General features: G+C 37.1%; 2 protein-coding genes across 2 annotated transcripts in view; one reads left to right on the forward strand and one right to left on the reverse strand.

Annotated features, from left to right (window-relative positions):
- LOC107557988 (electron transfer flavoprotein subunit alpha, mitochondrial-like) overlaps nt 1–11,719 on the reverse strand; it is a 14,906-nt gene extending 3,187 nt beyond the window's left edge. The window contains exons 1-11 of the mRNA XM_016241586.1: nt 11,625–11,719; nt 10,480–10,629; nt 10,315–10,396; nt 10,073–10,155; nt 8,319–8,418; nt 7,336–7,446; nt 6,984–7,085; nt 4,684–4,752; nt 4,497–4,579; nt 661–726; nt 48–128 (exon numbers count right to left, since the gene is read on the reverse strand). Coding sequence (XP_016097072.1) covers nt 48–128; nt 661–726; nt 4,497–4,579; nt 4,684–4,752; nt 6,984–7,085; nt 7,336–7,446; nt 8,319–8,418; nt 10,073–10,155; nt 10,315–10,396; nt 10,480–10,629; nt 11,625–11,663 — 966 coding nt within the window. The 5' untranslated portion in view covers nt 11,664–11,719. The remainder of the gene's footprint in view (nt 1–47; nt 129–660; nt 727–4,496; nt 4,580–4,683; nt 4,753–6,983; nt 7,086–7,335; nt 7,447–8,318; nt 8,419–10,072; nt 10,156–10,314; nt 10,397–10,479; nt 10,630–11,624) is intronic.
- A 90-nt stretch (nt 11,720–11,809) lies between these two features.
- LOC107557979 (insulin gene enhancer protein isl-2a-like) lies at nt 11,810–15,184 on the forward strand. The gene is made up of 5 exons (XM_016241577.1): nt 11,810–11,876; nt 12,139–12,328; nt 13,172–13,463; nt 14,191–14,358; nt 14,729–15,184. The coding sequence occupies exons 1-5, from the start codon at nt 11,819–11,821 to the stop codon at nt 14,843–14,845; spliced, it is 825 nt and encodes a 274-aa protein (XP_016097063.1). The 5' UTR covers nt 11,810–11,818; the 3' UTR covers nt 14,846–15,184.
- Nucleotides 15,185–16,755: the final 1,571 nt, after the last annotated feature.

Consider the following 16,755-nt stretch of genomic DNA (forward strand, 5'->3'; position numbering starts at 1 on the left):
TATATATATATATATAGCTAGGTCACAACTACAACTATGAATCTTACCTTGAACAGATCTGCCACTATGCCATAGTCAGCCACCTGGAAGATGGGGGCTTCTGGGTCCTTGTTGATGGCCACGATGGTCTGTAAAACAATTAAGTAAATTATTTAGCGTGGTGGGCTGTATTGAATAGAAAGCCTCTATGGGATGAGCGCTGATGGACTATAGTCTCCATAAACTGACATGAAAAATAATTCCCAAAAAAGTCAATTCCCAGAACAAGCGCAGTAGTAACAAAAAATGCTAACACATTATTCTTGTAAACATCTCATCAACATGAGGATGATGCTCATATATGGAACATATGGATGAAGAAGGTTGTGATGGGCTCTGACAGATAAAGCAGCGCTACCAGAAACTCTATTTCAAAGGTGCAGAATAGAAAATGCAGATGAATTATGGATGCAGGTAAAAAGATACTCCACATCGCTTATAAAACACTCCATTCCAATACACCGTCACACTTAAAAGTGAGTTAACTTAGCATATTCTGGAAATTCTTTGAAACATTGCTGCTCATGGGTAGGGGTTCCTCTGATTGTGGATATTATCACAGAAAATGATAACTTCTTAGTGTACTACAGTGTGAAGGTGTGTATATATTACTAACTGTACCTTGCTATCTTTCATTCCAGCAAGATGTTGGATCGCTCCAGAGATGCCAACCGCAATGTACAGCTCCTGTAGAGTAACCAAAAAAAGTATTAAAATGATTTTAAAAGGGACTTATCAAAATCAGCAATTTCTTGCTCTTTTGAATAAGTCAAATTTTTGACCGCCCATATTTGCATTTCACTGCCTATTCAGAACTCAGCAACTTTGCCTGTGTATGAACGGCCAGTAGTTTTCACATGCAGCTAATTAGCCAATCAAGTACATGACTTTTCTAATCTAAATTACAGTTGTTGTTGTTTTTTTGTTCAAGAAATCAACAATTATAAGTGGATTTTGGGGAGAAAATTATATGCTTACAAAGAATACATCTCCATTAAATTATTATAAAAAAACATATTTTTTAAAAATAATATTGTGTATGTATATATACACAGTATACATATATATATGTAATAGATTAACCATAAATAATATTAATTAAAATCAAGTAGTATTATGTTAGCTATCTACAGTGGGGGAAAAAAGTATTTAGTCAGCCACCAATTGTGCAAGTTCTCCCACTTAAAAAGATGAGAGAGGCCTGTAATTTTCATCATAGGTATACCTCAACTATGAGAGACAAAATGAGAAAAAAAAATCCAGAAAATCACATTGTAGGATTTTTAAAGAATTTATTTGCAAATTATGGTGGAAAATAAGTATTGGGTCAATAACAAAATTTAATCTCAATACTTTGTTATATACCCTTTGTTGGCAATGACAGACGTCAAACGTTTTCTGTAAGTCTTCACAAGGTTGTCACACACTGTTGCTGGTATTTTGGCCCATTCCTCCATGCAGATCTACTCTAGAGCAGTAATGTTTTGGGGCTGTCACTGGGCAACACGGATTTTCAACTCCCTCCAAAGATTCTGGCAATCATATATGATATTTACTAAAATCAAATAAAACATTATTTTTCATTATTTAATTTCTAAACATTTAACATTATTAAGAGATTTAAAGCAAATCAAATTATTTCTCTCATTTATCTAACAAACATATTACATACATAATATATTATTCTCTCTTCACATGCAAAACTAGCCAGTTATGAATCACTTGTGACAGGAAGCTCATTTAATATGCCTTCAGAATCATAAATGCACAAGCCTGATTGGCTGACGCCCCCGGCAACAATATGGTGTGCCATGTTTCAATTAGCAGCACTTAAAATGAACGGCACTGGGTTTAAATGAGGCTGGTGCTTAAAATTAAATCATGAGCTAGACCCCTGCTTGCATAATATACAGAAATGTGACTGAAAACCCTCAACAAGCGGCAATTTAGCCACGTCACAGGTTGCTAACGATACAATAACGAAGGATGTTTAAAGCTGTAAATCTGAGCTAAACCGAGCAGGATCTCGGCATTGGCACAGAAGCACTCTGCTGACCTCCCGTCCCAGAGCACAGGCCACAACATCCTCACAATTACTCAAAAGAGGAGCACTTGGGGGATGTTGCAGGGAGCTCCCCCTCGCCTCCACCCTTGTCCCGAGGGAGTGGTACATCAGTGGCTCTCAGCTTAATGCACTGCTCCATGAATATTTCAGTGCAGTTTAATGTGGCTGTGTCTCTCTCCCGGGGGCCACCGCTTCAATTTGCGAACATGCGGCCGGCCTGAGCACTAAAAGCCAGTGGGAGAGGAAGGAGGGCAGGGCTGGTGTTTCAGATGGGCTGAAGTGATGGTGACCCGCAAATATCACAGTATCCACAGGATGGAGGAGGTTGTAGTGGGTGGTGGATAAAAGTTTGCTGAGTATTTCTTGTATTTATCAGATAACTGTTGCTAAGCATCTAAAAGCAAATATGATCTTTGATCTCCTCCACCTCCCCATTTACTTCATAACAAATTAAAATCTTTTGTTGTTGTTTTTTTAAATCTTTCTTTAAAATTAGCACCTGCGGGCTTTCACATTGAGCAGCATTAACTACACAGAGCCATTGTTCACTGACGAGCTGCGCAAAAAATCGCGCAAATATGAACGCGGTTTTGCGCAGCTCGTCAGTGAACAACGGCTCTGTGTAGTTAATGCTGCTCAATGTGAAAGCACGCACGTGATGGAGATTTACCGCTGATTACAGAACCGGCTTTCTGACAAGATGCACATTAAATATCGCATGCGATTTATCGTGCAGCCCTATTTAAAATTTACTTTCTCCACCTCTGTTGACGTAACAAAGGCTGCACAGCAGAGGAAAAATAGTATTAACCAAAGATATCAGTCTAACGTCTCATGTTTTAATAAAATCAACTCCTGCCCTAATGTATTTTTTGCTGAATGTTTCAATACACAAGAAACAGAGTCTGTGACATTACTGAAGTTGGCACTTTACAAGTATAGGGCACAAAACACGGCCCGAATGTCTTGAAATCCTTTTATGCGGTGCTATTTTTAATTTTTTCAACAAATGATCTGTGAAATATGGTACAGAATATGTTAAATGGCACCCTAAATATTACAAACTAAACTAAATTATTACAAGAGCAAACTAAATGTTAAATACTGGTTTGAAACTTGAAATAAATAAATAAATAGTTTTTGTTAAATGTTTTGAAATAGATTTTCTGCTTTCATATTAATTTTACTTACAGTTTTAATAATATTTAATAAAGTTTTTGTGATTTTCAACTCCACATCATACTTAAATAGTTGTAGTTGCAGCATCATGGTGCACATCTTTAAACATGTATTTTACATAAAAAGCAGCAAAAAATCCAAATCATCAAAACCTGACCCTGAGGGCTAAAAGATTTCGATTAACCACAAAAGGCACACTCAATCGACCCAAAACAACACTCATCCATCTTGACTCAAGTTCGTTTCACTGGACTCTTCACTGGCAGAACTCATTCGGGACTTGTTCAGGGTGAATACTAATGCACAACAGTCAGGTTGCGCTTGACAAGCTTGTCAAAACAGAATTGGGTTTGGGGCTGATTTGCCCGGTTTGAGCTCAGGGCGGACCTGTGTGGTGCACGCCTCTACTAATGGCTCTGGTAAATCATTTAGAAGCCGGAATGTGCCATTAACTACATCTGCTTTCATATTAATTTTACTTACAGTTTTAATAATATTTAATAAAGTTTTTGTGATTTTCAACTCCACATCATACTTAAATAGTTGTAGTTGCAGCATCATGGTGCACATCTTTAAACATGTATTTTACATAAAAAGCAGCAAAAAATCCAAATCATCAAAACCTGACCCTGAGGGCTAAAAGATTTCGATTAACCACAAAAGGCACACTCAATCGACCCAAAACAACACTCATCCATCTTGACTCAAGTTCGTTTCACTGGGCTCTTCACTGGCAGAACTCATTCGGGACTTGTTCAGGGTGAATACTAATGCACAACAGTCAGGTTGCGCTTGACAAGCTTGTCAAAACATTTAGAGAATTGGGTTTGGGGCTGATTTGCCCGGTTTGAGCTCAGGGCGGACCTGTGTGGTGCACGCCTCTACTAATGGCTCTGGTAAATCATTTAGAAGCCGGAATGTGCCATTAACTACATCGCAACGCCTCAAAGCTCCGCTAATGTGTGGATAATGACAGCGGGGAGGTCCCACTCGCAGCGGATGATGGAAAATTACGCTTTTTAAAGGGCAACACAGATCCATCTTTCTGGACTCAAACAGAAACAACAATTAGATGTTGTTGTATTCAAAGTCAAGATGGTTTATCAAGTCTAAAAAGCTGGTGGGTTTGTAACTTTGAGAGAATTAGCGTGCATGTGATGGACTGTAGAAACATGGAGAAATATGACAACTGGTTTTTGACGGCGGTACTTACAGGAGCCACAATCTTTCCAGTCTGTCCAACCTGCATGTCGTTGGGGACATAACCAGCGTCAACTGCGGCTCTGGAGGCACCGACTGCAAGAACATTTTGGTGGTTTCATTTTAAATTCACGTAGCTTGATAAAAAACTAACACTAAAACAGAACCCAGAGTAAAAATCAACAAAACAAACAGCGTACCGGCTGCGTTCAGCTTGTCGGCGAGGTCGTAGAGCAGTTTGAAGTTCTCGCCGTTCTTCAAGCCCCTCCCTGTTATGACAGAAAGACGGCAGATGGGCATAAAATATGAAATTACTGACAAGGTTATGACTCCAGTAGGATCGATACCGTCTCGGTTTACTATTGATTATCTGAGCAAAGAAAAAAAATGCCTGGAAATTTCTAGGGAATAACCAACATCATGACCTACGGCTCAAACAAACAATGAACGTAAACACAAAGATGATGTAGTCTCTGTGGAAAGCAGTTTCAGTTTATTGTAATTTATTGATGTTATTTTTCTTTGAATAAGCAATAAAATATGAGAGTTTCTGCTTTATTGCTTTTAGAAATCAATCAAGCTTAGTTTATAATAAAATATTCCAATACAATAAGGTAAATAAAATGCAGTGAAAAGCAAATTACATGATATCTAGATTTTTTTTTAAATAATTTTATAAATGTATTAATTTATTTAGTCATACCAGCCTCAAAAAGGTGGCAAAAATGTAATAATAATACTACAATATACAACGTACAATTCTTACATTATAATAATTCTGTAAAATTCAAACTTAATATTTGATTAAATACTTATACGGATCAAAATGAATGTTATAATGAATAATTGTAATTGACTGTTGTTATTTTTCTGAAAGCAATAAATAAGGGTTTGTGTCTACAGGTTGTTTAGAATAAAATATCCTAATAATTTTTTTTTTAAATAATTACATGGTATCCTTCTGCTGTGTTTTTATTTATTTATGCATGTACTTATATATGTATCTATCTATCATAAAAAGCTATATTCATGGTAAAAATAAAAAAGCAATAATACAATATACATGGAAGTTTCATACAACATTATGATAATTATATAAAATCTTTTCATATTTGATATATCTACACACACACACGTGTATGTGTGTGTATAGATATATATATATAAAATACCTCAGTGGGAAGAAGCTTTATCAGAAGATATTCCAGAGGAATTATGAGAAAGTATCTTATACAGGGTACATTCCTCATCTTTATGTGCCAATCATGGATGGATCCAATGCAAAATACTCCACCGCACTCATTGGACTAAGGTCAGACTATCTAAAATTTACTCAGATGTTGATCCTATCTGTGACCGTTGTCGTCAGAGTCCCTCAACCTTGGCACATATGTTCTGGTTCTGCCCAAGTTTACATGGATATTGGGTTCAAATATTTGAGACAGTATCTCAGGTAGTTGGGATAATAATCAAACCTGTAGCGATAACAGCACTCTTCGGTACACTTCCCTTACCAGTTCATCACATAGGTTACAAGGCAGATTTTGAGGCCTTTGTAACACTTCTGGCTAGACGTTTGATTCTAATGCATTGGAAATCATCTACGTCGCCTACCCACTCAATGTGGATTAAAGAGATTTTTCACTTTATCAAACTGGAATTGATTAGACATTCACTGAAGGGCTCTTCAAATAACTTTTATAAAATTTGGGGCTCTTTTCTTGAGTATATGGAAACGTATACCCCCCTGCTCAACTGAAAATAATGATTTTATTCAATTTCCCCCTAGTGGGTGACCACACTTGTATTAGGTAGTGTTTAATTTTCTCTTACTAACTGGCACAAGTGCAGAATGTGTTATTTATTTTTTGGTTTTTTTTGGGTGGGGTGGGGGGTTGCTGAGGGTAATTTGTGTTTTTTTTTTTTTAGGGATAACTAATTGCGCTTTACTACTTGGGGATAATTGATTGTATCTGTTATTTTGATAGTTTCTTAGTCTCCTATTTCTTATTCGGATCCCTTTTCTTTATACCTAGTGTTAAAATGTTATTTAAACTGTGTTGTTGAAATATTGAAAAAAATTGTAATACTTGAAAATTTGTAAATAAAGTGAGGAAAAAAAAGAAGAAAAAAAAAGATATATATATAAAATACTAAAGAATTTTATACACACACACACACACACACACATACAATTTCCCCAAGTGAAAACCAAAAACATTTCAAGATAAAATCATTGTCTAGTAACATTAAAAGCAGTACAGGCCAGTAAAATATGGAGGTACCTTACTAAAAAAAGAGATATTAGTGACTCTTCTGCTTGAAAAAGGGTGAAGTGATATAGGTAGGTGAACAGATTATCATAGCATAGCTGAAACACTGCACTGACCAATCAGCATTTGAGAGTGAACTACACATTCTGTAACATGCATTAGTTAATATTAGGACACTTTCCTGTAATGTCCAATGGATGATTGTGGTTCATGTGCGAGGTTCTTACCTCCAGACACCACGACTTTAGCACCGGTGAGTTCTGGACGGTCACTCTTGGTTAGAGTTTGTTCCAGCCACTCAGAGACCCCAATAGGGGCAGACGGAGAGACTGCAAAAGCAACAACATCTCGTGAGGAGACGTCCAAATAAACAGGCCGAGTTGTTCCGAAATGCCCTTTACGATCCCTTTAAAGCCAACATTTAAACAAACTAGCCCATCAAAACCTCGCAGCAGAGTGGAAGATTATATACAGCACTAAATACTATAAACCTTTGTGTGTGGTATCAAAGTCAGCGTGACCTTAAAGCAAAACATGAACAAACAACAGTGTGCTTAACTTTATCAAACGACTCAGTACCTTCCTCTGAAGAGGCGCTGCCCCCCTCCACAGCCGCAGGTTCAAAGGAAGTGCCTCTAATGGTGAAGACCTTGACGCTTTCATTGCACTTGACTGTGCAGAGGGCATTTCCTGTGAACGAAATCAGGAAAATAGGTGTTTGAAATGACGAGAAATATTCTTAATAGCAAAACTTAATAAAAAATAAAATAAATTTTATATATATATATATATAAATACAATAAAAATAAATAAAAAATTAACATTAAATATTAAATTAAATAAGACATTTAAAATCAAGTTTTAATTTTTAATGGTGGACTCCCAGTATGAAAAAAGCTTGATTATTTTTTGTTAAAAGGAGCTAGATTGTCACTACATAATAGCTTGTATTAAGGTCATTAATACACATTACTACATTGTATAATGAAAAACATATCATCATAAATTGTCCATTTTAATACTTTTCAGATCATTTAAGAAAATGAATTAGAAATCATATGCACAGAACCTTCAAGGATCCCCTGGTTGAAAACCTTGGATATAAATGATCACCACACGTGGCAAACCACCGCTTTTCATTTGATGTTTCGCAAGAAAAACATTTATATCTGATTTAAAATAACATTTAAATAAAAGAGTCTCATAAATAATATTTTTTACACAAGTGCTTTGTGCTTGCCAAAGATAAAGTGGCCGGAGTAATTAGGAAGTATTTATTGCAGTAGATTTTATGGATGAGAATCGGTGAACAGTAAAAAATAATACATGCAAAGTGGGACAAAAAGGCTCCAGGGTCCCCCATTAGATTTAAAAATGAAAATATATGATTTGTTTCAAGTCAGCGTGAGTCATTGCTCGTCTCCATGCACGATGACCAGACTCCTAAATCACAAACAATGAGAAGGATATGGAACAAACTAGGAAGGTTATTTGAAAGCAAACAGGTTTAAAGCAAGCATTTCATTGAGAAGTGCTACTGGTGCATTCGTTTTTTTGTTTACCAGCGTAAATGGTCCTCACAAAGGTGTCTGGAGATTTGATCTCAATGATATCTGAAATGGGAGCCACATCCAACTTGGCAGCCACTCTTGGAAGGAGATTCTACAAATAAAGATACACACACACCCTTATTAAAGACAAACGGATGTATCTGAAGCTCTTGGATTAAGTTCAAGCCATTAAAACATGTCCATCCTTATCTACAGATGTGGTCAAATTTGATTTGTTTGGAAATAGCATTATTTCAGCAGGCATTGATCAAAATCCAGTTTCACCGCGTGTCTGAAAACTTTGGCCATCCTGCATCGCAGACGGAATAAATATCGCTGAGTCTGAAAAAGAGCTCCAAGTTATGTCTGGAGGTGAAAAATATAGCATTGTGCTAATTCAAGTGTTTTATATAGTGACATAATGAAACCAAATCCACCACTTAAGAATCCATCAAATAAAATACATTTAGCCAGTGAGGAAATTGAGACTAATACATCTCTTTGGTCTGGGGTTAGGCTACATAAGATACTGTTTAATGTATTACAATTCAATTTAAATACCATTAGATCTGCTGCCTGACAGTTTGGCTGTGGAATGACAAATAACCGTGCATATAATAGAGCCGCACTTATTGAAGACGGACTTCTCCCACTATTCCAAAAGTAAGAAGCCTGATAGGGGCTCGGCAGTATGAGACTTTCTAATTTATTTCCCATTTGTGCTTTTCGCTTTGGGAAATAATCAAATAACCACAAAATCCTGCATTAAGCAAAGCATAACTACACTAATAACTGATGTGAACACGTGGAAAATAAAAAACACTGTTTTGCATTTTGATCTGAACAATATTCATCAGCAAAAAAAAAAGGCAATTTTGTACAGCCTGATAAAAGTTATTTCATCAGATTATGTCAATTATGTCATCAAATAAAAAAAATATAAGGCAAAAATACATACACCAATTTAGTTTGATCTGATAAAAATTCATCATCAAATAAAAAATACAAACAAGGCAAAAAAAAGTGTCAAATTAGCTTGATCTGATCAAAACAATCAAAGCAAAACGTGAGACATTTTTACAATTTGTACAAAGTTTATCATCAAACAAAAAAGATCAAGGCAAAAACATGTGGAAGCTTTGTTCAATATGATAAATGTTCATTGTCAAATAAGTTCAAGTCAAAAATTTAGTTAGTCATAAAACCAGATAAAAGTTTACGATCAAATACAAAAACATCATAATGTTTAACAAAAAAAAGATAAGGCAAAAATTTTCATTTTATTCAATTTGATATCAAATAAAATTGTTCTATCTAATAAAAACTTGTCATTTTGTTCAGTCTGATAACAGTTTGTCATTACAATAAAAACATAACCACAGTATTGTTTTTAACGTTCAAAATAGACTGCTGAATAAAACCATAAAATAATGATATAATAAAATCATAACTGTTATACACATGCTTTTTTTAATGCATTTAGTCTGCAATTTTACTCCTATTTGTTCCATCTGATTAATTCACTCCATTTAAATGGATTTTAAATAGCCGACAAAAGGTTTCAACTATGATTAAAGCAAATTAAAATGCTAATATTATACATACATGTTCAGTACATGCGATCTCATATAGATGCCTCTTTAAAAAAACCTAACCACAGTGTTATTTTTCCCACAGTGTGTAAAGGACACAGGATGGCTAAATGATAAAGACAACAGAATGTCACCCTTTCAGCCCAACGTCCTCAACTTCTGCCTTGGATTTACCTTTCCGAAAGCAGAAGCTCCCGCACAGATGTGTGTGAAGCTGAACTGTTTCTGGGTTGCCAAGATGAGAGGCGTCAGCTCCTCTGTGAAAGAAAGTTTTTCATTTAAACCACTCATTACCTCCTTCCCTCACCTGTCAGACGCTTTATGCAAAGTTACTTGTGTAAATCTTCCATAAAGAATAGTACAACAATCAAATACTTACGAAATTTAAGAACAAAACAAATTTAAGTAGGGCTTACCTGGCAATAAACCTTTGTAGGCTTCATGTTGAGCTACCAGAACTTTCTTCACCCCTTGAACTTTGGACAACTGCTCTGCAACCTGTCCAGAAACCCATAATCAGGCCCCTGAAATCACTCTTTCAAATTGCTACACATAAATCAATGTGCTTGAACAGATAATACCTTTGCACAGTTTGTTCCAGCAACCAAACAGGACACATCACTGCCGAGTTTCGTAGCAGCGGTGATGGCGTTCAGGGTGATGGGGGTCAGCGTCTCATTATTGTGCTCGGCAACTACCAGAGTACTCTGAAACCTCTGAAGCAGACCAGACTGGAAAGAAAAAATAGGTTTGGTTAACTACTGGATCTGATACAGTAAGATATAAATATCTGGCCAGCCCTTTCACCCAAATAACTGATATGAGGTTACTATGTAATGCAGTGCAGCCAGACATTGTTCTGCAGCGCAGAGGTCATCAGAAATCTGAGACATAGCAGGGATCTGATACTACCTAGGATCTGACCTAATATATTAACATATCAAATGCAATGTAGGTCACATTTTAAATGCATTGTAGGTCAAGCAGTTACTTAAAAGGATAGTTCACCCAAAAATGAAAATTCTGTCATCATGTACTCACCCTCATGTCGTAGGGAAAAAAAATACTATGGAAGTCAATGGCAACCAGCAACTTTTTGATTACCAGCAATCTTCAAAATATCTTATTTTGTGTTCAACATAAGAAAGCAACTCATACAGGTTTGGAACGGCATGAGGGTGAGTAAATGACAGAATTTTCATTTTTGGGTGAACTATCCCTTTAAGGACAGTGAAGAGGTTTCATAACGCACTGTTTACATATTGCATAACCTTGACAGATAATTAGCAAGCTCTGTTTATTACCTAATCATATACCAAGTGTCATGAACAACATGTCACGTTTATTAAATGTTGTTCATAAGGTCAATACTTCTGTTTATAGCTATAAAAAGAAGCAAAACTATGAGAATATATGAAACTTGTCGTTTAGACGCTTAGCTAGCATCCTGTACAACCATGAAAAATATGTTAGCAAAGTAACCAAAACATTTGACATTGCGCTTTAACGCTCACATTTCAAAAACAACACAATAAAACAAGATGATATGGTAAAGAACTGCAGTTTAGTAACATATTGCCTAACTTCTGCTGAACTGAATGAGTTAGCCAGCGTGCTAAGCTATTCATTTAATAGTATTTCTGTCTAGAAGGGGTAACGTTAGAGAGCACAAATAACAGCTTTAAAAGGAACTGGCTATTGTGTCGTTTCGACGGATTTGTCTTACCAGCTGCCGGAGATGTGTCTTGTTTATTGCTTTGAGCATGATTACAGCACCACACTGTCCCTGCTTTAGTAACAGAGGATAGAGGTTAAGTTGAGTTCTCGCGAGACTTTGCGAGATCATAAGAGACACCCCCCTCTTGAGGCAGTTTCCCATTCCATTTCCTCATCTGGAGCCTTCTGCCTTAACACTCCTGTATGGTGGATATTCTACCCCATCCTTCTTTCTTGGGTGATATGGGGGATCATTCAAAAAGTAAGTGCTGGATGTTTATTTGACATGTTTTTCGTCATTGCACGAGAAGTTTGAATAGCGTTTATGCAAAATACATTTTTAACTATTATAATGAAGAAATCGACATTTTTTGGTCTAGCGACATTCAAAACGAGGATGCATGCATGAAACATGAGCTCTAATGTAGCCTATAATTTCCCTATATATTTACACGACGCTGGTGTTTTGCGGGACTGAATAGGGGTGCAATCGGTGGACACTAATCCCTGCTTTCCACATCCAGAGAAGTCTGGAATCGCCATGTGTGTCGGCTGTGGAAGTCAGATCCATGATCAGTACATCCTGCGAGTGTCCCCGGACCTGGAGTGGCACGCAGCCTGTCTGAAGTGCGCAGAATGCAGTCAGTACCTGGACGAGACGTGCACTTGCTTCGTCCGAGACGGCAAGACTTATTGCAAGAGAGATTACGTACGGTACGAGCCACTCTATATTTGTGATTTCACAGCTTTGGAATTTCGTCGAGGCCCTCTTTTTCACAGATTCCCGACCCAAACAGATCTAGAGATATGGGAAAACTCTGCAGTCGCGTTTTTACCATTTTTTTTTTCGTTAAATACATTATTGATTAGGCGTAAGATTTACATTTCGAGCTAAAACTGCCTTTAGATGATTTGACTAAAATAACCCGTGCAAATGGTGAACTGTCTAATGCTTTGATATCTGATTGACTTAAATCTTAAACAGCATTAAACCATAGCCTACAAATATTCTGTTCGATTATGTGTCACTGCTTAACCCTCTTATTACTCTGCAATATGGTGCACTTATTGCATGTTATACTTTTATACCCTATGTCGATCCTTGAACATTTTGCACATTCAGCAAAGTTGAGAGCGTTAAATACATTATTGATTAGGCGTAAGATTTACATTTCGAGCTAAAACTGCCTTTAGATGATTTGACTAAAATAACCCGTGCAAATGGTGAACTGTCTAATGCTTTGATATCTGATTGACTTAAAGCTTAAACAGCATTAAACCATAGCCTAAAAATATTCTGTTCGATTATGTGTCACTGCTTAACCCTCTTATTACTCTGCAATATGGTGCACTTATTGCATGTTATACTTTTATATCCTATGTCGATCCTTGAACATTTTGCACATTCAGCAAAGTTGAGAGCATATTGAAAGCCCTATGGTGTTTGGCTACAGACCGATGTGTGTATGCACAATTTAACCTTCAAGCGTGCTCTTCTGCAGTGCGTCTGAATAGTGAAATCACCGCTTAAGCCGAAAAGTGATTTATACGCCTTTTATTCGCAGAACCTGTGCCACTTCGACAGCCAGCTCACCGGAACCACGTTCATAAGCAGTCTGAGAAGACCACGCGTATTCGGACAGTATTAAATGAAAAGCAGCTCCACACTCTCCGGACGTGTTATAACGCAAACCCGCGTCCGGACGCGCTAATGAAAGAACAGCTCGTGGAAATGACCGGCCTGAGCCCACGCGTTATACGAGTGTGGTTTCAAAACAAACGCTGCAAAGACAAGAAGAGATCCATTCTGATGAAACAGCTACAGCAACAGCAACACAGCGACAAAACGGTAGGAATATACTTTTTGCAGGCAACCCTAATGACAGAAAAATATCTCTACCAGCAGGTTTAATTTCTACTCTTCAAATAAAGTTTCTTCAATGTTTTTTTTTTGGAGCACCTTAGTAGAGAATCCAATTTTATTCTTTATTATTGAACTGGCTGCAAGCTATTTTGGAGATTAAAAAAAGTTATTGATGTTACATAACAGGTTTTTCGGCTTCTTATCAGGCTAGTTCTCGTCTGTCGTTTATTTTTTAAATGGACATGAACGATAGCTACATGCCTACCTACACTCTTAAAACAGTTTCCAAAATTGGGTTTTCCCAGCGATGCCATAAGAACCATCTTTCAGTGAACAATTCTTAAAAAAAAAAATTTTCTTGGTGTAAAGAACATTTTAATAATCTAAAGAACCTTTTCCACTAAACAACATGTTGTGCAATAGAATGGTTCCATGAATGTTAAAGGTTCTTCATGGAACTACTGATACCAATAAAGAACCTTTAGTTGTAAAAGTCTGTCTGTCTGTCTATCTATCTATCTCTGCACTAAAGCACTTTAGTTGGTCATAATATACACTTTACAAAATTAGATGAGACTATATTATCGCATATTGATGTGATGTTTTAAAGATTCTGAACATCTATGAAATCCCCCCCGAAGTGTTAAGCTTCTTTGAAAATTGAAATACGATAGCTGTGTGTTGCTAAGGTATCTCCTCTACCTTTCTGCAGAATCTTCAGGGTCTCACGGGAACGCCTCTGGTGGCAGGCAGCCCGATTAGACATGACACCACAGTCCAGGGAAATCCTGTGGAAGTTCAAACCTATCAGCCTCCGTGGAAAGCCTTAAGCGAATTTGCCTTACAGAGTGACCTGGACCAGCCTGCTTTCCAACAGCTGGTGAGGACTGCCATCCCCGAACAGTTATTACAAGTCCTACCGACTTTTCTTTAAATCAAAATGATCAATTTAAACGTTTTCAAAGCAAAACATTGGACTGCGGATTGTTATATTGGATTTGAGGGGCGTTAGCCAACATTCGGCAATTATTTCAATTTTGCTCAATTTCAAGCGAGCACTGTATTGTAACTAAAGAAATATATATGACTAAATATAGCCTATTCGTTTAACAGGAGGTCGTTATCTGTAGCCCTGTCTGTTATTTAACAGCATGCCAAAGTTGTGTAGGCTTTTGTAAATGTCAATTGCAAATCGTATGTAAAACTCTGACATTTAATCACTGATTGTCAACTCTCCTCCCTTTCTATAGGTGTCATTTTCCGAGTCGGGTTCGCTGGGTAACTCGTCTGGTAGTGATGTGACCTCTCTGTCATCGCAGTTACCCGACACCCCCAACAGCATGGTGCCCAGTCCCGTGGAGACGTGAGAGCCCACCGGAGACTCCTGCCCCAGCATGCCCTCACCCGCCCTGCATGAAAACCCATCACCTCACCGCCTCAAACGGAAAAAGGGATTAACCGAGATGGATTTAAACAGTTTGCCAAACGGAGGAGCCTGTCCAAGCGACTTTGGGGTTTCCAGACGTGTTACAAAACTGTTTTGAAAGCATTTGGACAGTATCGAGGACGTCCAGCGGAATATGAACACGTTATTTTGGTTTTGATTATGGACCACTGTCATCCTTACGAAACAACAGTCTTAACAGTGTTTATTCAAGACCATCATTGTGTAGCTTTATCAACAAGTGGTATTTTCCTTGCAAGACAAAAATCTTTTTTTTGTGTCTTAATGCGCATGATCTCTCCGAAGATGTAAAATATTTTATCGTAACGAATGGAGGAAAGATTGTATAAACTTCTCGATTTAAAAAAAAGTAAGTTATTGTTATTTATTGTCAGGACAACCGTCCATACCAAAAACTGAGAAATTACCTAAATAAACGACTTTAAATGCTGTTTATGTCTGAGGAAGCCTGCATGCAAAGACAACCATATCATGTTACCTTTACATATCTTTTTATATTATAACAAGAGACACTTACGTTTCAAAGGTTTTGGTTACTGGACTGGGAATAACTGTCCAAAGATCTAGTAAAAAGAAAAAGAGCAACGTGAACAGAATTAAATAGTGATATCTGAATTTATTCTGACAAGAATTTGGAAATTGTATTTTGTATTTAGCTTTTTCATCCATTTATACAGACGTGCATTATTACTTTTTTTTAAACAATAGTTAGGTTAAATTATACATCTCCTTTTTGAGATTATAAATAGCCTATAGAGACGGAATATTTTGAACTGTAATACTGAATATAAAAAACAGCATTATGCAGAATTTATTCTTTGATTTGGGAATACGCTTCTAATTCTCTAAGACTATTGAGCACCAAAATTACGTCTTTTAAAAGAGACAGTTTTCGTAAAAGTGATAGGCCTATTTATAACACAGCTGGCCAATAACTAATAAAGACGCACTGACATATTGAGGCCATAACTTGATCACAGATCCCCAATCTGTCACATTCAACTCTTAATGGAGGCTACGAATGAATATACATCTATCCATCTAAAAATCGTGCCGAGCGGATACTGAATGAGTAATTGAACCCCTCCCGTAGCTGTGATCAATCTCGTATTGCTCGTAAAGCTGTGAGTCTAGACTCTAGACGGAGGACGCAGGGATCGGCGGCCGCTTATCTGCGCTCGGCATCACCTGCAAATGATCCAATGAATGTAAGCACAACAAACCCGAAGCCACCTTTCTCTTAACGGGACTCCCTTTCGGCAAACGCACCCTTGCATGTCCAGGGTTTATTTTTATTCCGAGGCAGCAGATAGCCGCTGGACACCAGAAGATCAGACCAAAATCACTGCGGGCCATTGTGGCAAAATAATCCCGGTGTGTCAGATAACCAAACTCTGAAGGATAGGCAGCCTATTCATTTCTGTTGCTTCAGTTATTTTTCTGCAATTAGGCCAATTCAGGCATTCAAACGTTGTTTTGCTTACAATTATAATCTAGTTTTTGTTTTTAATAAAAATTTTTACTTTTAAGAGCCTGGGAAATCAAGGGTGGCTTTTAGTCCATGTATAGGCTTGAGACGATAGTTCTGCTAAGCTTTTAGCAAATATGTGGATTTAGCAAATATTTTGCAAATATGTGGTTTTAATGTGCAGTCTATTTCTTCCTGAAAACAGAACAAGGTTATTGGTGACTCATCCCGCATTACTGATTTTGTCCAATCAAATGGTCTCTAAAATGACAATGCCCCTCCCTCCATCAACGCCTGAAAATGACTAGAATGTAGGAAATCAGATATGCCTGCATGAAAATGCT

Source organism: Sinocyclocheilus grahami, unplaced genomic scaffold, assembly GCF_001515645.1.
Source record: "Sinocyclocheilus grahami isolate Dianchi unplaced genomic scaffold, SAMN03320097.WGS_v1.1 scaffold627.1, whole genome shotgun sequence".
Classification (NCBI taxonomy): domain Eukaryota; kingdom Metazoa; phylum Chordata; class Actinopteri; order Cypriniformes; family Cyprinidae; genus Sinocyclocheilus; species Sinocyclocheilus grahami.